The sequence below is a fragment of the Panthera leo genome, chromosome A1, assembly GCF_018350215.1.
Source record: "Panthera leo isolate Ple1 chromosome A1, P.leo_Ple1_pat1.1, whole genome shotgun sequence".
Lineage (NCBI taxonomy): Eukaryota > Metazoa > Chordata > Mammalia > Carnivora > Felidae > Panthera > Panthera leo.
In genome coordinates, this window is record NC_056679.1 from 42279189 (window position 1) to 42305142 (window position 25954).

The window sequence follows — 25954 nt, forward strand, 5'->3', positions numbered from 1 at the left end:
TACGTTTTAGAAACAAAGGGATAATGGTGCTAAAGTGAATATTGTGATCTCTTTCAGAGCCCGAAATGCCCCCCATTTCTCCTGTGAAACTGTTTGCTATTTCACTGAAATTACTGTGGTTTATTTTGACCAGTTACTTTAATATATGCTTAAAGCGTGTTTATATTTTTTTAGTAATAAAGCAATAACTAGTCATGTTAAAGTACTCAATAATTAGTTTCAACCTCAATAACATAGTATTAGGATTAAGGAGTTTATTCTTCTTCTTAATGTTAGCTTTTCCTCGATACAGGTTACTCCAGCTCTATTATGGTTATCTCATGTTGCTTTTGTCCAAATTCCTAATGAATTTCTTTTCCAGGCAAAACATTGGAGGACACAGTCTACACAAATTCATCAGTATACAAGCATTCAATTCCAAATCAGATGCCAACACATCATTCTCTTTGTACTTTAGAATAGAGGACTGATCTGATTAATCATATAACTGTGATTCACTGTATTGTCCACAGAATGGCTCACACTGACAACGGTCCCTAAACTCACAGGATTTTAAGACTTAGCCTGTCCAGCTTCTCACCTTGCCAGTGACTGTTTACATCTCATTCCATCAATTACTGCTCAAAAGAGCTAAGACACCTCTTAGGCAAAAATCATAGAGTACTCATTTGACACTAATCTATGCAGCTTTTTGTTTTGTTTTATATTACTTTTAGATTCTTTATAATTTGTTGCTGCCTGCATTAGTAACATTAAATAGTTTGGGGGTTTTATTTTAAATAACTTCCAAACGACCTTATATCCATGGAAGGAATATTTTTAAAATATCAGGTCCATATAGCCATATGGTTAAGAAAGGCATCTCTCTTGCTGCACATTCAAGATGTGAGCAGTGGGATAAGGTTGCTTAATACGAAAAATAAAAACAAACGTGTCTTGTGGCCAATATGTGGCATTCCTAGAACTGTACTTCCTCCGTCTTTGTCAACTCCTAAACCCATCCACCTACGGTGTAAAATTGTTTGTTTGTTTGTTTTTGGTAGTACCTCCACCAAAATCCTGATAGAATTGCTCTTTCCTGAAGTTTTCATAAGATGACAGAGCACAGTGCAGTAAGTCATGATAAATGTAAGCAAATGGTTCAGAAATCACTGAGGTAGTAGATATAAAAATAAGCACTCCTGGGCTACTGTCCAGGTTTCAGAACCATCCTGAAAGGCCCTGTTTCTGCATTGTTCTGGAGAGAATATGGTAGGCTGCTCTGTTGTGGCAAAACATAGCTCCAATTTATGTACCTGTAAGCAAATAGCACTTGCTGTTTGACATTCAGGTGGCATATTTGGGGGCTATTTCAGCTAATTTGCAATTCAGTCCTTTTAATCCCAAACTTGATTTTCCTTCAGCAGATTGACAGTTCTGATTATTTACATTATTTCTTCAGTTTAACTCTATTTTGTCTTTGAATGAACAGGCTGCCAATGAAAACAACAAGCATTAATTAGCTTTTCTAAGACACATCCTGATAATAAACACCAGCAATCCAAATGACCAGTTTGACTTTTCAAAAATTATATTTACACATTATCCCAAAACTATGTGTCTCCAATATTCACAAAAGTTAAAGTACTAAATTCATCTTCATGCTTTACTACAGAAAAAAAAAAAAACAATCAGAGTAATATTACTGACACAAATAGGGTAGCTACGTGCTATTTCAAGTGGATAATTTTCTAATCAAATTATAAACACCAATAATCTGCTTCAGATTTTAGAGTCCTTCTGTTTTGTGATTTTTTTATTTAGGAGGAAAAAGTTAATTTTCTAGTTCAGAAGGGAAAAATTAATCAGGCAGAGACAAAGAAGATAAAGGCAGTGCTCTGTTATCAACACTAAGGCAAGAGAGTGACAACAGATCATACAATGGGGATATTGCAAATTGTTCATTGTCAGGAGAGACTGAACCACAGGGTTTATTTTGTAATTGTTTTTCATGAGTCAATGTCAACATTGATTTGCACTGTTTGAACATGTATCAAATGATAAAAAGAAATAGGCCAGACAGATGTTGGGTAGTATGAGTAAGTCTGCCAAAAAGGATGACTAAGTTATTAATTAAAGACATTGTTCAATTTTTAATAAAAATGAAAAAAAAAGGCTGAATCCAATGATCTAATTTTCAGATGAGAAAATCTAATTCTTAAGATGCTAAGTGAAACTTCAGCCAAGTATAAGTGGTTTTGGATAGATAGGACTGTTGCCAAAAATTACTAAGAAATACCAAAGTTTTGAAAATTGGAAAATCTATTTATTTTAATAACCCCTACTGGTTCATTTTCTTTGGTAAAGCAATGCATAGTCACTTCCAAAAATCATAATAAGAAATTAAAACTGGGTAAAAACACCAAGTCAACAATCACTGTAACGATGAGATTGACACATTTCTAATTGTGTGTGGAAATTAGTTACTGCCAACAGAGTAACACTCACGTGATTTCCACACCAACCTTTGCTTAAATGTATCTGTTATCCTAAGCTTAATCTATCCTGTTTCTTGGTTTGAAATTAGCTTACCTAACTGTCCATGTTTTCACACTGAAAATGGATTACATTAGTTATATGGTGGGTTATAGCAATACATTTATTATTTCCCCCCAAATTGCTTATATTTTAATCAGTATATTTAAGTGCCATTACACATTTTATTTCTAAGGTATATCATATTTTACCAGGTTTCAATTTTGTAGCTCATTTACATTATCCTAATTACTTAGAGATAGTTGCCTAAGTATCCACAGAACAGTTGGAAAGATCTTTCTGGAGTTAGGCACCAGCTTGATGGTTATCACTGAAGCCTAACTGCAATTAAAATAGTACATTTGCTGGAAGTAAAAATTTATCTTAAAAAACGTCTGCACAAAAAAGTGCAGGTGAGGCATTAAGTGCACTATTTTTCAAAAAACCACCTCCAAAATTCTATTTAAATGCTGTTAAAATTTCAAAATGACCTGCTCATATAAACATCATCCATATGTAAATTAGTTTGAGAAATGATTACAGTTAAAAATAACATAGTCTGTCTTGCCTGAAATGTAAAGCTCAATTATGGCATTTTCCTCTGTGATTAAAGGAAACCAAATTTTTAGGATATGAATGTTTCTCAATTTAAGAAATAATATATATATACATATATATATGTATATGTATATACATATATATATGTATATATATGTATATATATAATAAAGGTCTCTATTTTTTAGTATTTTATTGCATCGATTCCTTGAAATATTGTGATAAATATTCATAAAGAAAATGGACTTGCCCAAATCATAACCATCTGGAGGTAAAAGCCAATTAAACCAAACATTTATTCTGGCCAGAGTTTAACATCTATGTTCCACTTATGCTTATGTCTTTTCAAAGGGTGAAGGTTGAAACACTGCTTTGCAGAATATCATGATTCAAAATACCCTTTTCTAAATGGATCCCTGTGTAAGTGGATCCCCATCTGTAGAGAACACTGTCTTCTTCAACTTAGGTTATTACTCAACATTATCAATGTATGCCATGTTTTTAAAGTGATTTTTAATATGGCAAATATGCTAATCTCAGCGTTACAGAAATGAAGTTTTCTTGCAACTATATTTTATTAACACCTTTGCCTGTGGAAGAAGTGTGATTTTAAGGATGAAAAAGTGTATTTCCCTCTAAATTAACCAAAGAATAAATTTAAATGTGGCATTCTTATAATTGAAGTAATAGATCTTAGAATTTTATTACCCTACTGAAAGATCAAGTCTCCAGCACTAGTTTAAAAAAAAAAAAAGGCTTTAAAAAATATATTTCACAGAAATGATGACATCAATTTAAAACAGAGAGAACTCATATTTTAAGTAAGGGAATTCCAAGAAAAAAAGTATCGTGTTTAAAACCCACTGGAATCTTTTAAGGCAAATAAAATATCTTATTTTCTTAAAACTTCCCACTGTCAAACACTGTTTCAGGACCACTGAAGATACACAATAGATGTCTGTTGAATAAAAGAATTAACAAAAAAATATAGATTTTTGTATATATCAGTAGAGGTCTTTGGCAAGAAAAATCATAGTTACGTATTTTTAAGATAAAAAATATTCTTAAAAAAGCATACATTTAAAACTATAGGATCTTAATTCCGGAATACATTTTAGTATCCCTTAAGGAAAATGTAATATGGTTTAATAGCCCAGTGATAAGGCTGGATATTGTCTGGTTGTCAGGCTTATACCCAAGTAGGGGTTCCAGGCAGAAAAAATCCTTCACATTGCTAGATGAGAAAATCAAGTGGACCCTGTTTACATAAGGAGAGATGTGAGAATTGCAGTACAAGAAATATAATTTTCTTCATAGAATAAGTGTTTGGTCATTATCTGAACTGAAACTCATATATACTTCCAGGGGTGTACAATCACCTCTCTATTCTAAGAGTTAATAAAGGTTTATCACTGAGATGGACAACACATAATGGTGGCCCTCTTAACTTACATTTAGCCATGTTTAGTATACATTTATATGTGCTTGATGCCATGAGAAAACTAAATTTTTTTTTTAACAAAAGCAATGAATCTAAATCCTTGAAGCCTGATTCTTGCCATTTACCTGCATTTTACCTGATTACCTCCATGTTTGTCCTTATGGTGACATTAAGTAAAATTTACTGAACATCTATAATGCCATGCTATAATCCTTACAACTCCATGACGTTTGATACTCAAGGTAATATTCATACTATATCCCCACTCTGTTCACTATCTTAGTGTATTACATCTTAGTATGAAACAAGCAGTAGTCTAAAGGAAATCACACCAGTGTGTCATGTTATATCTGTTTGATTCCATTTTTCCAAGCACAAGGAGTAAGTTTTCATATTGTTCTTGTTCTAAAGTCGTTTTTTCTTACTTAGCCACTGTCTATATATAAAATTAGAACTAAACTAAAAGGCCAATACAAAAATAATTTTATCACACTGAGAAAGTAGTAAAGGTCAGTAAGAAGTTAAAAATTTAATTTCTACAATCCTAGTTACATTGAGGCCAACTAAAAATTGGCTATATCTACTTATTTAGTTGATCAAGTTAATTGAATTAGTAACAAATCCCCACTACATTCTGCTCCAAATCCAAATCAATAACTTTGTCTTGATGATTTCAGCTAAGCTACCATAAAGCAATGATTTTGACCTCTGGTATATTAAGAAAAGGTATTTTTTCAGATACTATCATATTGTGTTATATTTTTATTTGTTGGGTCTCATTTATATTATGTCACCCATATACTCAAATGTTATAAACTTGCATATTCAAACATTAAAAACTCACTTATAAGTGAATATGGTATTTTAAAATAAGAAAGAAAAAAAAAACTATTGGTTATTATGCTTCTGGCTTACATTTGATGAATCCCAGAAATATGATCCATATACTCCAAGGCATTTTAACTAGTTTGATTACACCATGGATGTCACTACTTCAACGGAGATGCTTTCTAGTCTATGGAATAATTGGAAGCAAAACCCAGCAGGTTTCAAATGGCTCCAGCTGTGTTAAGTACTGACTGTGAAACAGATTCTCTCTCTTATATGTTGTTTTGTAATAGGAGTGATGTATAAGGTGAAAATCCCCAGACGGGTGGAGTTCCTATGGGTAATCAACAGGGAAGTGAATTAATAACAAATGCTAAAAGCAGAATAATTTTAAATACAACATGTGAATGAAAATGGCGAAATACTCAAAATGAAAGATAAAGCAATTATATAAATGTGGCACAATAGGGACTAAGTTCAAAAGAAAACATAGGATCCTGTCTGTACTATTCAGATGCTGTTACAAGACCAACTTTTCAGAAATCCTAAATATCCAAAAAAAAAAAAAGTAACCAAAAGCAGATTAACAGCTGACATGCTTATTAAAAAGACATAAAACTCATATTCCAAAAAACCACCAAGAACAAAACTAAGAGGACACGCATTAAGTGCAATCTTCACCTCTGTCAATGGCAAACTGGTATCCTTGAAGACAAAAGAGAGAAAAGCAGGTAGGTTTTGTTTTTTGGGGTTTTTTGAAGTATCTGCCTACCATGGAACAGACGTTGACAGGGATCCATGTACCCGTTCACTTCATCTCATGATAACCTTATGGATTAGGCATGATTACACTCATTTTACAGACAAGGAAAGAAAGAACTGGTACATTTAAATGATGTGCCCAATGTCACAGTTTCTAAGTAGCAGTTCATGGAGTCATTTTTCCTACGCCAAATATCAAATTACTTCTTGGGTCTCAGTTTTTTTCATCTAGAAAAAGAATTAAATAGGCCAAATAGTCTCAAAGGCCCATTTGAGTCTTGAGAAACTATCCTGTGAGTTCTTTTAGACACCAAATTTATCTTTCCAAAATTAATATAGTAGCTAGACACTGCTCTAGTCACTATTCAATTATTATTTTGCTTCTTTTTATAGAATTCATACGTGATTCTAGGGTGATGTCTAGATGACTCAAAAGTCTATTAAGGGAACGTGCATGTGACAACTTTTTTCCCTCTAAAACACCTGTCCCTATCAAGCAGATAACAAAGTAAATCTATTGATCATTATGTTTAGAGGTAACGACTCAATCTAAGTATTGAAAGGTATAAGTACAAATTTTTGATAAGGAGGCAAAGGAATCTGACCCTGTTTATTTAGTTTACCCTTTCTTTTCCCATTATATCCCAATTTAAGAAAAAAAAAATGTTATGATGGGCAAACATAGTGGTGTGGAATAAGGGAGAAAATGGAAACCAGAGATATGTTTATGTGACAGAAGAGTATTTATGTACCTCAGAATCAGCAGCTTTCTAATTTTCTGCTTCTCTCTGTCCTACATGCTGAAATCATTGAGTCAAGACACTGATAAATGATATAAAGGTGTTAATTGCACTTCACTGTTAAAAAATCAAAATGGTAAAATGCAGAGTCTAAGAAGGCCTATACTTCCTCATCTATAAGTTAGACCTCCAGAAATATGAATGGAGGGTGTCAGGGAGATCATAATTTCTTAGATTGGAGAGCACGAGGACTCCTCAGCCACAAAAAATTCTTCAAACTAATTAGAGCTTTCGTCATCAGGCCAAAGATGTTACAGAGGAAAATATGGACAGCAGCTGAAACCAAACATTCACTCTCCACATATACTTTATTCCTTTGCCCTCTGTCACAGCTGCAATGGATACAGATGTGCTTTGGGTGTCATATGCTTACCACATTTCAATATAATCTAGAGTTGGTTTACTCAGAGGTAACCTGTAAAGAACAATTTTAGGTACACTGAGTTGCCCTGTAATATATTTGTTTATTTTTTTAATATATAAATGGGTTGCAATCCTTTCCAGTGAAATTATATCCCTAATGAAGAAAATGTTTCAAACTAATATATAGCCTAAAAATAGTGTTTTACAAGTAAAAGTAGGCCACACATAAGGAAGAAATACCAGTGTAAAGGCAGGGCTCTGGATTGGAAATAAAAGCCATTGGCTTTAGCCATGTTACTTGGGAAAAAAAACAAACAAACAACATTTTCTGAATCTCAGTTTCTACATAAAGAATGGATTGTCTTCTTTATATGGTTATAGGAATGAAATCAATGGAACTGTTATACATACATAAAGTATGATTCCATTATCAGCTTATCTCTCAGGCTAAGTCAATATTTGCTGAATGCCTACTAAGTTCACTCTTAGGCATTGTAGATTTGGTCTTGGAACTACAAAGGTAAGAAAGGTTCAGTCTCTTACTCTAAAGAACTTTCTTACAGTTTCCTTAATTATTAAGTTTTAAATTATGATATACCAGTATTTGATTTAACTGAATTACCACTTGAGACTGAAGGATCATGAGGAACCAGGGCCGTGTTTTGAACAATCCTGAATATACGACTGGGGTTGATACTGCTTTGGCTGGAGAGGATGCACAGCCTTGCCAATAACAGATGGTCCTACAGGAATAGTTTAAACCCTGAGGAGTGTTGCTTTCAGTACCATCCAGAAGTCAATAACCTTAGCTAAAGCAGAATTTAATTGTCTAAAACAGAGACTTTAGGTGTCAAAATGATTTTGCTTAATTATTACCATGTTTAAAAATCAATCAATGAATTCAACATATTTTGCCATCACTGCTTGGCAGAAGATTTTGCTGTCAAGACCAAGAATGAGCTCATGTCAAACTAAAATATCCTAACGACTGTCTGTTTTTACTACAACTTAATGTAATTTTGATACTCATTTCAATTCTGCAGCAAAAAGAATTTATTTTTATAAAATTTTTGACATCTTTTTTTATGTTGGAAATTTGAAGATTAGGAATGGCAACATTAATCCATACAGTTAAATTTAGCATTATATCTTCACCTTGAAAATGGTATCAGTGAGAAAAACTCAATTTTAAAAATTGCAAAGGAAAAAATACAGATATTTTCTATTTCTAGGAAGAAAGGACACACTGTGGGTATTGTGATACCTTAGGGATGTTCTTGAGCTATATATATATATATATATATATATATATATATATATATATATATATATATATGTATGTGTGTATATATATGTGTATATATATATGTGTATATACGTATATATATACACATATATATGGATGTACGTGTATATACGTGTATATACACATATATATGGATGTACGTATATATACATATATATGTACATATATATGGATGTACGTATATATACATATATATGTATACATATATATGTATATGTACGTACATATATGTATGTATATATATATATCAAGAAACTTATCTGTGTATTTTAAAATCTATTAAGAAATTTAAGAAAGCAGACGTATATTAAGTAACATAAATGAATATAATCCACCTAGTGAATGATAAGAAATGGAGGAAAGAAAAGTTGCCAGTGCAGGTGTGTTTACAGCTGACAAACAGAGGTAAGGCTATTGTGATTCTAGGTTTCCAATGTGAAAATTGGTTCAATGACATGAATATATGACACAGGAGGGCATCAACTCACAACTCAGAACTCACTCCATTTTGTCTCCATTTGTCACTTGCACCTTCTACAAAAAGTTTCCTGCAGAATCCTGTGTAGCTGTGTATTTGAAAGTCCTCAGCGTGCAGCTGCTATCACACAGAGGCACAGATTGGTTGTATCCTCCGAATCCAAAAAAGCACTGTTTTTTTTTTTTTTCCTCAAAGAAAAGATCTACTATGGAACTACTGTCAGCAGAAGACATTTTCTTCCTATAAAAGAAAGGGTTTCATTTTATATATCCTTCTGTGTCTCCATTCTTCTCCATATTGAGGTTTGTTTAAAGAGGAAAAAAATTTTAAAAACCTCATTCACTGAATTGCGGTTGCTATTGTCTTGCACAAAAACAGTTTTGTTTTAAAAATCAATCATCTATGAAGATTCTCAGCAAGTCCACCATACCTACTGTGTACTGCACGTGGATTATATGCTCTTTCTAGTAGGTAAAAATATAGGATTTCTAAAATCATTTAAAAATATACATGGCTCTTTCCACTGATTTATATCTAACAGGGCCAAACATGTGAAGTATTGAAGAACTGCGAGGCATTTTACTGAACACTGTCATGAGGTAAACATATTGAAATACACGTATGTCTGGAATGAGATGCTGTGCTACACACACACACACTATTTACAAATGGAGCAAGGATGAATTCTAAAAATATAGCTTGAGAAATGATGCAATATCAATTCCTATGAGGATCAAAGCACTCACTTAGTAGCCAGCCCTCTTCATTATGGTAATGCTATGGTTTTATGGATACCTAGGGTTTTCATCTGATTTACTTTTGGAGGAGAGTCGACACACACAATTGAGAGTTTCTTCTCAGGAAGAGTTGAAAGCCAGATCACGGGCATCGGAGGTACCAAAGGTAAGTGTGAGCAGGCCTGCACTGTCCACTTGGAATAACTAGATTCATCAAAAAGTAAATCTGTCTATTCCAAGGCGTGTGTTTGAGATTTTTATTCTTTCAGACACATCCAATGTTTCTGCTTTTGGAAAAAATAGGTAAGACTAATTCTCTAGGCTATAAATCACTCTAATGTGGAGGGAAATGTGTTAGCTGGTTGTATTACAAAGCCTTTACTTCATATTTAATAGGCACCTGCAATACCAGCATTATACAAAGCTCTCTACTTTGCAAATCTTTAAAACCCCACTTAATTTTCAGTACCGATTTCCTGCAATCTAAGAGCTTATGAAGGGTTCACTGTGTTCATACAGATCTATGCAAAATGTGCCAGAATTTCCCTGTCTGTGATGGCATTCATTTGGAGGTGAATCCCAAATTTTTATCACTGGCGTGCTTATTTCCGACCAAAATAAATATCCTTAGAATGAAAGCTGAAGATTACGAGGACAAAAAGGAGGCAAAGTAACTAGCACTGGGAGAGATATATGCAAATATCAGCTCAATGACAATTCTTCATACCATTTACAATTGAAGCTTAAAGACCCAAATACTCTGCAATCCATTAGTTTCTCAATATCCTGGAAGGGATTAGAGTATTTCTTAATCAACTGCTAACAGACTGAAAAAGGCCAGAGAGTGGATATTAACAAAGCAGGGTAATACTAAAATGCAGAGATGGCCAGATAGAAAGACAAATTGTGGAAGAATGTTAAAATATATTATACAAACGTGGTAAAATCAACCCAATTTCCACCTCCTTGCAGCCCACATAATTAAAAATCTATATAAATGAATGAATGCTGAGGCTGTAATAGAATCCTTTTAAGAAAAGATAAGTTCACTTGTTAACAAATTCTGGAATAATGAGTATAACATGACTAGAAAGAATTAATCAAATATGCCCCTCAAATTGTGCTTATATCTTCACCACCCCCAACTGTACAGATGGTCCCAAGTCCATCTTGATTTTAAATGTGATATGTGCTGATGGACCAGTAATCGATTGGACTGTTAAAATTGGGGAAATATTTAAATAATGTAAATAACAGAGAAGTATGGAAAAACCTATCCCTAATCAATGACTTCAAGTTCTGAATGCCTTAAAATCATATTATGGCTCAGAAATTTCTACTAATTCCAGTACTATTCTTATCTATAGGATACAAACTGTCTAGAGGACAAAATGTGAGTGAGAGAGTAAATATGGGTTGTTTTCCCACTTTATTCCTGCCATCACCCTTTACCATTAAGGAAGGGTAGTTGTTTAACTTACTTAATGAACTTCCATTTTAATGAATCTTGGCTTAGGGAAAAAAGAATATAAATCAAAACCAAAATGTCAATCATAGTAATATGTCTTTCTTGTTCTATGTTTCTGATGACTGACAGCCCAATAGGTTTGTATCAAACAAAGGTAAAAAGCATGTGTTCCTTTCCAAATGAAATGTTTGACAGATTTAACAGCTATCTGAAATAACTGATGAAATCCTAAACAGCACAGCCTATCTCCTAATGTACATGAGAAATATTATTTCTACAACATTTGGATTTTTTTCCCTGATCTGATGCAGATTCAGGGGGTCCTAACTAATACAAAGGATGTACCACATTAGCATTATTAGTTATTGAACTCCTATGCTTCCAGATATTGAAAACTTTATAGCAAGCCCCCTGCTGCCTGGCATTCCCAAATTCTCACTAATATCTGACCTGTGATTAGAGTCATATTTTTTTTTAAATGACAAATTTTAGGGCCCTGGTATGTAGAATTCTGGAAAATCTATTAAACATAAAATCAGCTGTCAAGAAAGCCAAAATTTAAAAACCCGTGTATTTTTAAATAATTCTTAGTTTCCAACTACCTTGACTATATAAGATATTAACTAACTTGTTAATATTAGCAAGAGACTAGTTTGAATAAAGGGTCTCCTTCAAGAAAACATCACACTAAATTCAGAGAACGCTTACTGCAGGGATTTTAAGTGAAAGTGGTAAACAATTCACTAAACTCACTTTCTTTTTTGCCTGAAATAATACGCAAGCTAAGAGTTCAACTCTGACAAAGTCAAACCGAGAAAGTGCTAAAAAAGGAGCAGTAAAGTTGACACGGCCCTCGATCCCATAAACACTCAGTCTGGTACCGCTAGACCAGCACGGCGTCTGTGGGTGTTAGTTAGCATTTGGACTATTTCTGCATTCCCACCTACCCCCTCCCAAAAAAATTAGAAACCAAAACAATCTGAACAATAAAATAAAATTGTGGAAACAATGCTTCTGAGAAAATAATTTACAGGTCTCACTTTCATACCTCAGTACTGTCACAGAAAATAATGCGATATGAAAAATAATTCATTAAGAGACCATTTCTAATATTTTGGGCATAGTTTATGCACATCTCACATATGTCAGTCAACATAAAAAATGAAAGTTCAAGAGTCAGGCTAATTCACAATTGGTTATGAGGAAATGTGGTTTTAGATTTGAGGTTTTTCATTAAATCTAAATTCTATTTTACTATTTCATGTATATTTTAATTTGAGCTATTATGAGAAGATACATTATAGCTTGAAATATTTAATAAGACTATACATATACCCAAAGAATATCACGTATTCTTACCAGTACAATACTTGCAAGGTAATTTTAGTGATATAAAGCCTCTTCTATAACACCGTAAGGATGACTCACTTGAAACTAAGGGAACATCAGTTTAGAGTGTTTCTATATATAGAAATAATCGTAAAATTTAGGAGATAGTCTTTTAACTACTGAAATTGTTTTCTCTACGTTAACACGTATTCAGTAATTAGAAGACACATCTATGCTTAATACAGTGGCAACTTTTATTTTTACTCTCCTCAAGGTTATTAGCAATGAATGCTAAAATGTACCTTGAATTTTATAGCTTAGCTGTATCAAGTTGAAAAAAAAATCAAGTATTTGTATCACAAATCCAAGAGGAAAGGTAGCCAGTTTGAATAGATGGCCCATTCTCATTTCAAATTCCTAAATCAATCCAAGGGGTCTGGGTTTCCTTTACCTCACAACTGACTTCTTGATCATAGGGCACTTGGCCAAAGGGAAGGAGTGGAAATAAAAATCGCAACTGATAACATTGTAAATATACTCTGCATCTTGGGGAGCAATTTTTCTCCACATACCACCTGTGTTCAACTGTCACGATATACTGCAACATTTGTTTCAAGTATCGTCACATTTTTTTAGTAGCCTCACATTAGTTCAGATTTGCTGCCTTCACTTCTTTCGATTGCATTTTCCCACTGTTCTAAATAGCAATTCTATGACTGTCTTCTGCATTTTACGTGACACAGCACTTCAGTGGTTGTAGTGGGATTATTCAAAAATGAAAAATAATCATAAATGTAGTATGGTATCTCTAAATGACTGGGAATAGAAGCAATTCCCTTTCTGTAGTAAAAGTACATGTATACACTTGAGTATAGCATGCACACACATTTTCAATGTTTAATTTCTTCGATACATACACAGATATACATATGAGCAAATACTCTCGATTGTGAACAGTTGAAGTCAGGATACTTAAACTCTAAAATAAGCATTTCATTTAGAAAATTAAACATGACTGTTTACCCAGAACCAGACTGTAATGTAACTCTCACAGATTGTTTTATTACTGGAAGAAGTTGTCAAATGTAAATAGGTCACTTTTTTTTTTTTTTTTTTTTTTTTTTACATTTTCATTTATACCCCCACAAAAAGCACACTGGGGCCAAGAAAATTAATTCCCCAAGTGCTGTCAACCAGGTTGGGAAATAGCAATAAACAGCTTACTGTAAAGCCCCTCCAGCCACAATAAAAAGGCTGTCAATAAGTGAGCTGAGTGAGAGCTGGGCTGTGTACAAACAGGTACTCTGGAAATGATAATCTGAAAGGGAAAAGACCTGACGTTTCTTATTCCAATATGCTGAGGCAGTGGTTCTCAAAGTATGGTCTCTGGACTAACAGCATCAACATGACTAGGATCTCGTCAGCAATGGAAACTTTCAGGCTTGACCCCAATGGTACTGAATCAGAACATCTGGGAGTGGGGTCCATGTTTTAAGAAACCCTCCGGATCATTCTGAGACACCTTAAAGTTTGAGAACTTAATATCACATTTTAAAAATCACATCCACTAAGAATATATTTTCCTTTTAGAAAAATACACCAATGAGCTTTATCACTGTAAGCCCTACTGGAATTGATTATCTTGCCATCCTCTTAAACCTATAACAGTGAACTTTGCTTATTTATAAATAAATATCAAGACATGCTCTTGCTTTTCTTAAAAACCGGAAATTCCACCCAATCTGTGAATGATAAGGGTACTTCTGAAAATTCATGCAAAATAATTTGTGGAAAATCCAGTGACAGATTTGTTATGTTCAAGGAAAATGAAAGCTCAATGAAATCGAGTGGATGAGGAATATGGTTTCCAACATTCTTTGCAGGGTCACACAAGGCAAAACAGCAGGGGAATGAAAGACAAAATAGGAACTTATGCCCTGATGGCAGAGGAGTCAGACATTATGTTTTCGTTGTATCGACAACACAAATGAATGATATTTAAATTTGGTAGCCCTTTACTCAAGAATCTTGCATTTTACTCACACATCAACTAGCACCATTAAGTGAAAAAGGTATTCCTGTTCACAGCACTCTGTGCCCACTCAACTAAAAATCTTCACACATTATATGTTTATAAATTCCTTTGAAAGCTTTTGTTGTGATAAACCCTACTTTTTTCAAAATTGTGTAACTTCAGGAGCATATTCTGTATAAAAGCAACTAGTTGAAGAGAAGGAGCTAAAAATAGAACTTTTATTTTAGCTTAACTAGAACTTCTTCAGATAACACTCATGTAGTTCAGTTAAAAAAAAAAAAAAAACCTAAAAGGATCGTATATAATTTATGTTCTTCATTCATAGAAAATATGCCTCTTACACTAAAATTGTACATATTGCTATCACCAACACTTCTCCTTACTTCCAATATTCCTTTTCTCCAACCCTGCAATTTTTCTTTCTCGGCGTGAAAATTTCTAAAAGGTATAAGCAAAGCCATTTCAATAGCTTTTCAGCATAATAGTGAATTACAGCTATGTCTGAACATCCAAATGACTACAATGAGAACTGCACAGTAACACATGGTCTCAAGGAATGTCTAAAATGCACTTTAGTTCCAGTTAGAGAATTAGTCAGCATCCTATTTTAAAGATTACATCATACAAATGTTCTTATGACTAAGCCTAAACAAAATATCTTTTCCATAATTTGCTGAAATGCACTTAACATTTATGTCACTGTACTACATAGTTTCAAGTTTTGTGGAGAAGTCAGAAAAAGTGGGCCCGTGCGTCAATGCTAATCCACACCACATTTACATGAAAAGAAAGATGATGTTGGAAGAATATCAGAATGTTTCTTTGGAAAACAAATTTCAGATTTTGTATGAAAAGTTCAAATCATGCTTGCTTTTTTCAAGAGAGTATGCAAATCATAAAATATCAGCATATTGTGAGTGACCTTCACCTAAAAAGTAAATAAAAAAGCCGTTTTCTCTCTTTTCATTAATAGTACCTTCATATTTAAGTCCATTAAATCCATTAAGTCCATTAGTTTCAAAAATTACTTAGCATGATTAACTATCTTATTTACCAACTTTCACAAACCTTTACTAAGCTCAGAAATCTTCTACATTTTAAAACAACCTCTCTTAAAAAGCTGATGAAGTTAACATAAAAATAAGTTTCCCAACTTCAACTTCCATCAGATAACTTCATATGCTCCTCTAGAATTCTGACACGGACTTATTTTAATTCCTCTCATTCTGTGCCTTCAAGCTTTAAGTATATGTACTTTTAAAATGCTCTAGATATCTAATCTTTTACATTAAGAAGTAGAGATTTTAGTTGAATAATCACAGATAGACATTATGCTTACTGGTCTGGGAATATCTATGTGATTCACTGTCAAAATTACTTTTATGAATATCTTATTACCACAAAACCTTAAAGTCATTCCAGAGCAATAAACACTAGATGGTAAGAGGGAAATAGAGTTTCAATAAAACATTCTATCTCACCCCACGTCCCACATAAAAAAAGGAAAAACTCTTGAGTTTTCACACACTGATCAACAATTGTCAATACTGTCCTGCAAATTTATTTTTGCTTTCCTTGATTTTCTGAAATCTATACGTTCCTTATTTTGAACAAATTCAGATGGGCCATCACCACAGGGGGACTCAGTACCAACAAGGGTAGAACTCAGATTACGAAATCCTAGAAAGTTGGTGTGGTGAGAGCTAATCACAAAAGAGCAACCAAATGAATTGAAATGCTAGTTGCTCCAGAGCAACTATCATTAAATAAAAGGTATCTTTGGCTGTAGTACCAGCTTGATCCTTCCCTCCCCCCTTTCCTTGCTACTGCGGGATGGGCGCCTGGCCAGCACAAGCGACATGATACCCTAGTGCCATCTACAGGCTATTACTGACACTCAAATTTCATGGCAATAGACAAGCACCAGTGAAATAAATTAGACAGCACTGCATTTAAATCTTTATTAACAAGGAATTATTAGACCTAAGAAAAACTAATTCTGGATTTGGTTGAAATATGAGTTTCTCAGCCTCTTAATCCCTCTTCATATGGCATATTTCACAGTTTAAAATGAGTTATGACAGATCACTTATGCATTACTAAGATGGGAGAATATTTACAATGGATTCATTCTTTTCTGTATAAATTGGTTATATCAGGGAGAAAGCATTCCTTCTATTTTTTTTTTTCTTGAAAGAGTACTTTGGCCATTACGGACAATTTGCCAACCTTCTATTCAATACCCAATGTACTATATTACAATGAAATCATCTGAAATCAAAGAGAAGGCTTCCTATATGGCTTCGTTGCAATCTATCAACAATCATGTGCTTCACGGCTGATGTACATTTAATAAACTACTATCTTGTTTAGAGACTAAAAAAAAATTAACCCCTTTAGCAACCACAGCTCCAAAATAATTATAGCGACACCTTCAAACGTCATTTAAAACTTGGGATTTGAAGGTGACTTTTTAGATCAAAAGGTAACGTAAAAATCTTGAAGCAGTCAATTTGGAAACCCCAGGAGCAGAATTTGGCATAACAGGACAGGTTTTCTTCTTCAGCAAACATTATCTTGGGACATTTTGGAATTATTTCCTCTTTTCATCTTTTGTCATTTGAAGGAAACTGGGAAGTTAAATAATTCTCAGAACTCAGAAATTTCAAAGCTGTTCTAAAAATTCTTGACTGAGCCCCAGAGGAATAAAAAAAGGGGTCAAGTTTTTTTTTTCCCTCTTTGTAACTAAGCTAAAGTTAGACCAAAACAAGAGACACACTGGCACGTTAATACTGGTTGACTGGGCACTTGTATGCAGTACTTATAGACCAGTAAAAGTGCTCGTTTACCTGTCTGGTGTGTAAGGGGCCCTTTGTCTTGAAGCCTCCTTGGGAACTGCACTCTGAGGCACTGAAGTGATCTGAACTAGTGGAAGAGCGTTTGGAGAGGGTGTCACAACCCCCGACAAAGGTGTTGTCCAAAGGGAGTTCCTGAATCACATGATGCTTTTTCACGGAAACCGGAGTGTCTGGTTTAAGATGAAAAGCAGGCTGTGGAGAAGCAGATTTGTAGTGCTTGGCCAGGTCAGGGCTGTTAGGCTTGAAGGTTGTTGGAGGGGCTGGGCCCCAGTCAAATCTTCCTATACTTTGCTCCTCCAGCTCAGCGGGCAGACTTATTGTCCCATTGATAGGTTCGTGAACTGCATCGTCAGGTTTGGACTCTTCAATTGTAACAAAGTTCAAAAGAGAGCTCTTGGGAGACTTTCTTTTCTTCCTTTTCTTTTTCTTGTTTTGTTTGTTCTCCTGGTTTGGGGACATCCACTCAGCACCTTGCTTGCTCCTCTGAGCTGCTTTGAACCTCGATGCATGGCGACATCGCACCAGGACAGTGACGAAGATCACCACTATGACCACCATGGCCCCTGCGACGATGGCAATCATGATGGTGAGATAGTCCTCATTTTGATAGGGTTGGCTACTGTCCCCTATGTTCCTATCCAGTGGGGTCTCCATAGTCCTGCGAATCAAGTCATAGATATAGGAGGCATTCCCAGCGGTGTCATTAACGTAAAGAAAAACAAGCACGAGTGTGTGCAAAGACTTAGGGTATCCCAGGTCACTTATATTGACCACCAAACGGTGCAAGCCCACATCAGTAGGTGCTGGCTTCTCTTCCAGAGTGATGTTACCTGTTACTGGATCGATCCGAAACAAGCCTTTGTTGTTCCCACTCACAATTGTATACTTCAGTTCGGCGTTCATCCCAGTGTCGATATCCACTGCAAAAACTTCTGCTACCACAGAGCCAGGAATGGCTGAGAGGGGTACCAACTTAAAAGAAGTGTTGGAAGGTGGAGAAATGACAACTGGGCTATTGTCATTGACATCCATGACATTGATAGTTACTTTTGCAGTGGAGGAACGAGGTGGTTGTCCTCCATCAGTGGCTTTGACATCAAAAGTGTAGGAACTCTGCTGCTCTCTATCAAATGAGACATTTGACTTTATGACTCCAGAATAGGGATCCAGCACAAAATTATCATTGTCATTTAGAATGGAGAGAGTCACAGCTTTATTCTCTCCAGCATCTGCATCTGTCACTGTGATTACCCCCACAGTACTATACTTTGGCAGATTCTCAGACACAAAAAATTGAAAATGATTATGAGTAAACTTGGGGCTATTGTCATTCTCATCCAGAACAGTAACTATCACGGCCGCTTGGCTTTGGAGGGGAGGGGTTCCATTGTCCCTGGCAGTTACTGTAAAAATGAACCGCTCCTGTTCTTCTCTGTCAAAGACTCTGGAGGCTGTCAAAACTCCTGTCTTTCGGTCCAAATCAAAGAAGGAGGCATTCGGTCCAAGCTGATAAACAATGTCCGCATTTTTCCCACTGTCTTCATCTGTGGCACTAATAGTTGTTAAGTATAACCCACGTCGGTTGTTTTCAGAAACTGACAGCTCAATTACAGGCTGGTTGAAAATTGGTGGGTTGTCATTTTCGTCCTCAAGCTTAACCCTTACCAGGGCAGTCTGATTTAAACTGGGTTTCCCAGAATCAGAGGCAACAATTTTAAAGCTGAATTCTTTGGTGCCCTCATAGTCCAACAAAGAGGAGGTCTCTAACAAATATTGGTTATCGTATACTGCCTTCAAATGAAATGGGACCTCTCTTTCAATAAAACAGATCACTTTGCCGTTCACATCTGTGTCCTTATCTGAAACTGTAATTAGGGCAATCTTTGTATTGACAGGATCTTTCTCAGATAAATACACTGTGCCATTGATGGGACTTATAATGTACCTGAGGTCTATGTTAGGAGGGTTATCATTTACATCAGTGACATTGATGGTAACCGTTGCTCGAGCAGGAGTGGAGCTGCCATCACTAGCCAGCACTGTCACTTTGTGAATGGCTGTCTCCTCTCGATCTAGGGACCTCTGAACTGTAATCAGCCCAGTAGTATTATTTAAAGCAAAGAGCCTTTTGGTTGCAGGGGCGACCTGGGCACCAAAAATGTACCGGATTTCAGCATTACTGCCTATATCTGCATCAGTGGCATGGAGCTGAATTACAGAGGTGCCCACAGGAGCATTCTCTGGAATGTGCACCTCCACTTGACCCTCTTTAAACACTGGCCTGTTGTCATTTACATCACTTACTGTGACCTGCAGTATGGCCGTGCTGGATTTCTGTGGAGTGCCTCCATCCTCTACCTTGATTTTCATCACATAGGTATCTTTCTGTTCTCTGTCCAAGTTTTGCTGAACAATCAATTGCGGCCACTTCTCTCCCTCCGGAGTTTCCACGATATCCAGTCCAAAAACACTCTGCCCATTTAACAATTCATAATGCTGTACACCATTGAAGCCTGTGTCAGGATCTGTTGCTGATGGAATTGGAAAGCGGCTGTTGATCAAAGTGTTTTCTGGAATGGAAATATTGATGACAGGGGATGGAAACATGGGGGCATTATCATTGGTATCCTTGACAATTATTTTTATTTTGATCAGCCTGAAAAAATCATTGGGGAGGATCACTACCTCAAGTTCAAAGAAACACTCATTCTCCTCAGCATAAGAGGCTCCAGCACAGAGTTTTTCTCTGTCTATTCTATTGGAGGTTGTGAAAATTTCCCCAGTGCTACTGGATACTTTCACCAAAGGGGCATCCCCAGCTTTAGAAACCAGTCTGTAGACAAGGCTGGCACTGGTCCCTGTGGCAGCATTGATGTGAGAAATGTTCAGATCCTTTGGTATGTTTCCTATGGGCACATTTTCAGGCAATTCCTCTCTAATAGTGTAAATAAGTTCTTGAGCTATTGCGGAATCCAGCCTTAAACAGGCAATCAGAGCAGCCAACAGGTAAAAATCCCTCAGGTCCATGATAATGTATTTATTTTCTTTTCCTGGATTTTAGGGTTTAAAGGTTTCCACTGAGGAATGATGCACGAATTGCAAGAGGAAGCGTGCATGGACTGGAGGATGCATTACATCTCATCGCTTATTTGGAGACAGCCACTGTCAACACAATCGTATAGACAATATTATTCTTCAGTAAACAAAAACACACAGTCATGAAATATCACAACACATTTTCCACTGCACATTAGTAAACATGGCAGTTTGCTCTGCCACTGTTTGCAAGTTAACTCTGTGGATGAAAACACTAAATATCCACTGCTTGTTGCATTTGCCAGGAGAGAATGAAATTAATCTACTTTTGAATTAAGGACAGCTGCTATTTTTACCTGAATTCACCCACACTGTTTTTCAGGACACTGTTTAATTCAAAACATGCATTCTTGTTCTCCTCTTCCCCTCCCCCTGTCTTACCCGCCTCCTGGCTTCTAACCCACCTCCCTTAGTTTTTTTAGGTGCAAGTGAAAAACACCAAGTATTTAGCTATGGTTCCTGCTAATTGCTTTGTCACATGTCAAATGTGATGTTTTCTTCTCTGCTACACTGAGTCACCTCTTTCCTCTAAAAAGACTATCTCTTCTTTCCTCCCAGTTCCTCAACTGCCTTCTAATACAATCTTACTGGGAAACAAGCACCCGGACATGCTGCTGCAGCATCAGAAGCAATAGTCACCGGCCACTACACAGCCTCATTGCTTAAGAGCACGATACCAACACTTCAAATTTCCTACCCAGACCTTGCTCTCATTTCTCCATATTGCCAAATTATCCCCATTTGGATTAAGAAACACACTAAAACTTTTAAAAATGTATAATACAAGATTCCTCATCCTAGATGTGGAAGAGAGTGTGGAGATGGAAGTAAAACGCAGCTAACATTTCCATGTAACAGCACAATATTTTCTACTGAACATAAAAGAGGAAAAAATGCAGTTTCTTAACCCTGATCCCTGGTTATAATATGAGTAACATCTGCCACACATAAATACTGCAACCCAGTAACGCAGGTAAAAAGGCTTCTGCTTAGATGCTCCCCTAACTGCAATTTAAATGGGTGCAAGGCTCCAGGCAGCTACCTACTTGAGTAGAACTGGTCAGTTCCCAGGCTCTAATCTTATCTGCATTAGGCTGTACGGTAGCTGATGCCCGCGATTAGTTCCAGCAGAGTGATGCAGGTAGGGATGCAGATACAGCCTAGTAGGTGAGCTCTGCCCCAACCGTCTACCCAATTACAAACATCCCTCGTCCACACTGAGGACATATCTAAACACAAAATTTACAATTGTGCATGCGAAACTTTACACTTACGTTAGTTGCCTCAACCTTTCCCCTTTCCCGGTATGCTGCAGTTAGGAATGATTTGTTCCAACACATAGAAAGCCATGCATCTGGTAGCACCAGTTTGGGGAGAAATCAGAAGCAGCAAAACGTTTCCTCCTTGTGAATTGTGTTGCTTCGGGCTGGCAAATTAGCAACTCCAGAGAACAAATTCACAGATTTGTCGTTAGTCATTCTCTTCACATTTTCGTCTCTATTACCACGGGGTCTGGGCTCTTCTGGTATTTAACACACACACAACATCCAGTTGCACTTCTTCAGCTCAGGGGTATTTTCCACAGCATCAGGCATACCATTTCCCTCCGATGTCAATACTGCTTAAGTCTAACTTCTGGTAGGAAACGTCAGAGTTGGGGTGATGGTGATTCTCTGGCTGCTCTCCGGGATGACAGTTGCCCGAAAAATTCCTAATCGGTTATCTCTTTCGTGCTTCAGAGACTCTAAGGCGCTCCTTCCTGTCTTGCATGCTCTCCCTCTCTCCCTTCTCCTCTGCCCCTCTCTCCTTCTCCCTCTCCTCTCTCCTCTCTGAACTGAATTTCTTGATATAACTCTCAATAAGCCCAGAGGGAGGGCGTGACTGCCAGAGCCCCGCCTCCGGCCCCTGATTGGCCCGCATCTTGCGGTGCGGGCGGCTGCAGCCAGGCACGAGGGAGGGGGCGAGGAACAAGGCGCTGACTGTCTCCCAGCCTCCCCTCCTCAGCGCCCCCTCGGCAGCCGCGAAAACCCGGAGAACTGATCCTGGCCCCGGGAGAGCCGGGCTCCAGGAGGCGCACTGAGCATGCCCAGCAGGGTTCGGCCGGGAGGGAAGTGCCGCTGCTCCCCAGGCCGGCGCGGAGGCAGCTCTCGCAGCGTGAGCCGCCCTTCGGTTTGCTCTGTGCGGCGAGGGGCAGAGAACCGCGGAGCACCGGTGGTGGGACGAGCCGGGGCGGCGCGGGAGGCAGGCAGGCAGTGCAGGCAAGGATCCGGGGAGCCTCCCGCACCGCGATGGGCGGATGGGGGGGGGGGGGGGTGGTGCAGAGACGGCTCATCTCCGGGAGCACATTTCGCACTTGTCTTTACTAAATGGAGGGGCCAGAATGCGAAGGGAGGGAATAGTCAAACCGGGGTATGAGACACGATATGCGCTGTCACCCCTCAGGAGGAAGCACGGGCCAACGGATCTCCGGAGAGCGTTAAACAGACAACAAGCCCGGTGCTGCAACTAGAGGCTTTTGCTGGCAGGAACATTGGCAAGAAGGGCAGAGAGGGCGGATAGCGAAAGGTCGGGACAGGATATTTGAATCTCAACCAGGACCGGAAAGAAAATTAATTTGCGCACTTTCTAGAAGCAGGGTGATGGAAGATGCCTGGGGAAAGGGAAAGTGGCAGCTTCTGGGACGCCCTTGATCAGCCCCAGGCTTGTCTGGCGTGCGGTGCAAAGTCTCGTCTCGGAGAACAGCGTGGGCCACGGCGACCTATCTTAGCTGTCCTTGCACTTCGACTCCCGCGGTGTCCAGAAACCTAAGAACCCGAGCTCGTCAGGTCGCGCGGCTGCAGCAAAACCTGCATCCAGCTCACCTAACTGCAAACTTTGCTTGTGAGAGGCTGGAAGGAGTCCCGTCCAGCTGTTCCCCAAGCTGTAGAACATTTCCTTTCCTTTTGCACTTCTGATTGCAACTTTACATGTGTACTTGTCTCTCCCTGTGCATTTCTGACTCCAGTTCTGTACCAAATCCTCACAGGTTTCTCCTTTTCATACAAGAGCTAAACGGAATGACTCCGGAAAGGATCAGCCTTATTCCCTAAATATTAGCCCCCGAAGCACTGTTTTCAATTGATCTTTTAAAATGAGCAAACCACGAAGATTTCTGTAAGGGACTCTACCCACAACGCCAGATACCTAAGTTTGAGGCATTAATAACAGTTCACTTGGAACAACACACAAAAAAAATATTTTTGAATGACCTGTAAAAGTTGTCTGAGAAAGTCTTAATGCGAGATTGAATAACTTGTTCTAACTTAGAGGATAAAGAGTATTTGTCTTAAACCTCCGTGTTCCTCATTCTGTACTGGGCTGTAGAAGCACTAAATACAGTTAAGCACTATGATGGCATGTTCCTTTTGTTTCAGTACAATGTTTTGGTTGTTGTTTTTTTTCCAATAAGAACAACTTATTTTTAGATATTTAAAAGTAAAAAAGGAAATCATTAAGCCTACCAATCTTAGATATTGTATAAATAATTCCATTATTTAACCAACTCATTTGGCATTACAATTTCCCCTCATCTGTGAAAATATAAGCTCCTTTTTATTCAAACTTTTCCTCTGGCGAATATTCACAATAAAAGTGCAGTACCTAAAAGCCCACTGTAAAATACATTGATCCCTTATACATAAAATAGAAAAACAGTTTCTTGCAAGCAATAGGTGGATATTGTTTTTAAATAGCCTAATGACTCTTACGATAGTATTTTGTAGGATTAGAATATACAGAATGAAAAAGTCTGCTTAAGTATACAAAAGTCAAAAAAAAATTACCTGATACAATGTGAATTACAGGAATTCTTTTATTTTACTACTGATGATTATTTTGCCATTCACAAAATCTACAGTTAAAGCTAGTGCATTGTTCCAACTGTCACCTATTTTGTGCTCTGAACTAGTTTAAAATAAATGAACCATCATCCTGATACATTTACAATAAACACAGCAGCACAGGCACTTTCCAGTTCATTTCATAAGCATCGTGCTATCTCACCTTCTTATTCTAATCATACTGTAGTCATTTCAAAGTTCTGTTGTAATCGCAACACATAGCTTAGCAATAATTATTTAACCTTATTACCAAGCGTAATTGTTTCTGTTTGCTAAAGAATAGCTTGACTTGTAGTCAGAACCCATTATTATCTTATACTCAATAGACGAAATCTTAGAACACAGATGAAGGTTAGGAAGAGAAAAAAAAATTATCACATGACTAAATTTACAACCATGAGACTTCAATTAATGGAAACCACAGGTCAAAGCCCCCAAAAAGAAATACATTTAGATTCTTTGCAAAGGAAATTGAACACAGAAATAGAGCTGACTTCAGTGCATTCTATTCTGTGTTTATTTAGCATATCTAAATCACTGAGATTCTTTAACCATACCAGTTTTAGCTCTTAAAGCCAGAACAGTTGAAGCTTATTGTTACCCTATTATATTCCAACTTATAAACTATAGAATGAGAACTACTATTAGAGATCTCATGAATATCCCTGGGAAAAAATAACTTGAGGCTTCTGACCAAAACACTATGTAAAACATGTGCATAATGAGAGCTGCTCACAATTCACCTCTACTTTTTGAAAGTTGTGTCAACAGAATTATGAACTTGGGAAATAGTAATTTTAGTTTTCGTAGGGGAATATATTGTGTTTTTTTTTTTTTTACTGCATTTTAATTGTTTTTCCTTAGTGAATTGAATAAAATATTAGATTTCCAATTATGACTTCCAATACAGATCTTCCAAGATGTATTCTAGACTTCCAATTAGATCTCTTTTAACCATTATTCATCTTTGTTAGTGCATGTGTTGTAGAGCCAGGAATCACGATATTCTCACCTGTGTTGTACCTGATTAGTACTTTAGGAATTATGTCATCTGGGCTATATTAAAATTGCCTTAGTGTTCTCTCTGCATTATGTAAGTCATGGGACACTTACAAAGCTAAGTCACCTTCAGCCAGCTAACTGAAAACTAAAATGCTATTACAGACTTATGTTGAAACAGATGTCAGGTTGAAATTATTATATTCTGAAATTTTAATGTTGCTCTGTTTATATATATTAAACCATAGTTTCCATGTAATGGCACTTAATAACTTAAATTATGAAGTTTAATTGGATTTTCATCTGATTTTCTAGTTATCACTCAGCATTTTAAAATTACATTTCATATCAATTGTAAAGGCTTCTTTAAGAAACAATTTATACAAGAAACAGACTGCGGTACTTGGAATGATCAAATGAACTCAAGGATTTCAGAACTAAAATTTTCGACTGTAATATACTAGTTCTATATTGTAATCAAAGTTAAAAATTAAAAAATATTTC

General features: G+C 36.7%; 1 protein-coding gene across 10 annotated transcripts in view; it reads right to left on the bottom strand.

Moving 5' to 3' along the window:
* The window catches only part of PCDH9 (protocadherin 9), a 920569-nt gene extending 898184 nt beyond the window's left edge, over positions 1-22385 (bottom strand). For 9 of the 10 annotated variants that reach the window (XR_006199549.1, XM_042927579.1, XM_042927573.1 and 6 more), the window contains exons 1-2: positions 21848-22385; positions 17469-20639 (exon numbers count right to left, since the gene is read on the bottom strand). Coding sequence is in view for 9 of the 10 variants with exons in the window: in XM_042927579.1 (XP_042783513.1) it covers positions 17469-20504 (3036 nt within the window). In the remaining variant the exon portion in view is untranslated. Of the gene's footprint in view, positions 1-9210; positions 9291-17468; positions 20640-21847 lie in introns of those variants that run through there. The other variant, XM_042927614.1, reaches the window with a different exon arrangement.
* Between the last annotated feature and the right edge of the window lie 3569 nt (positions 22386-25954).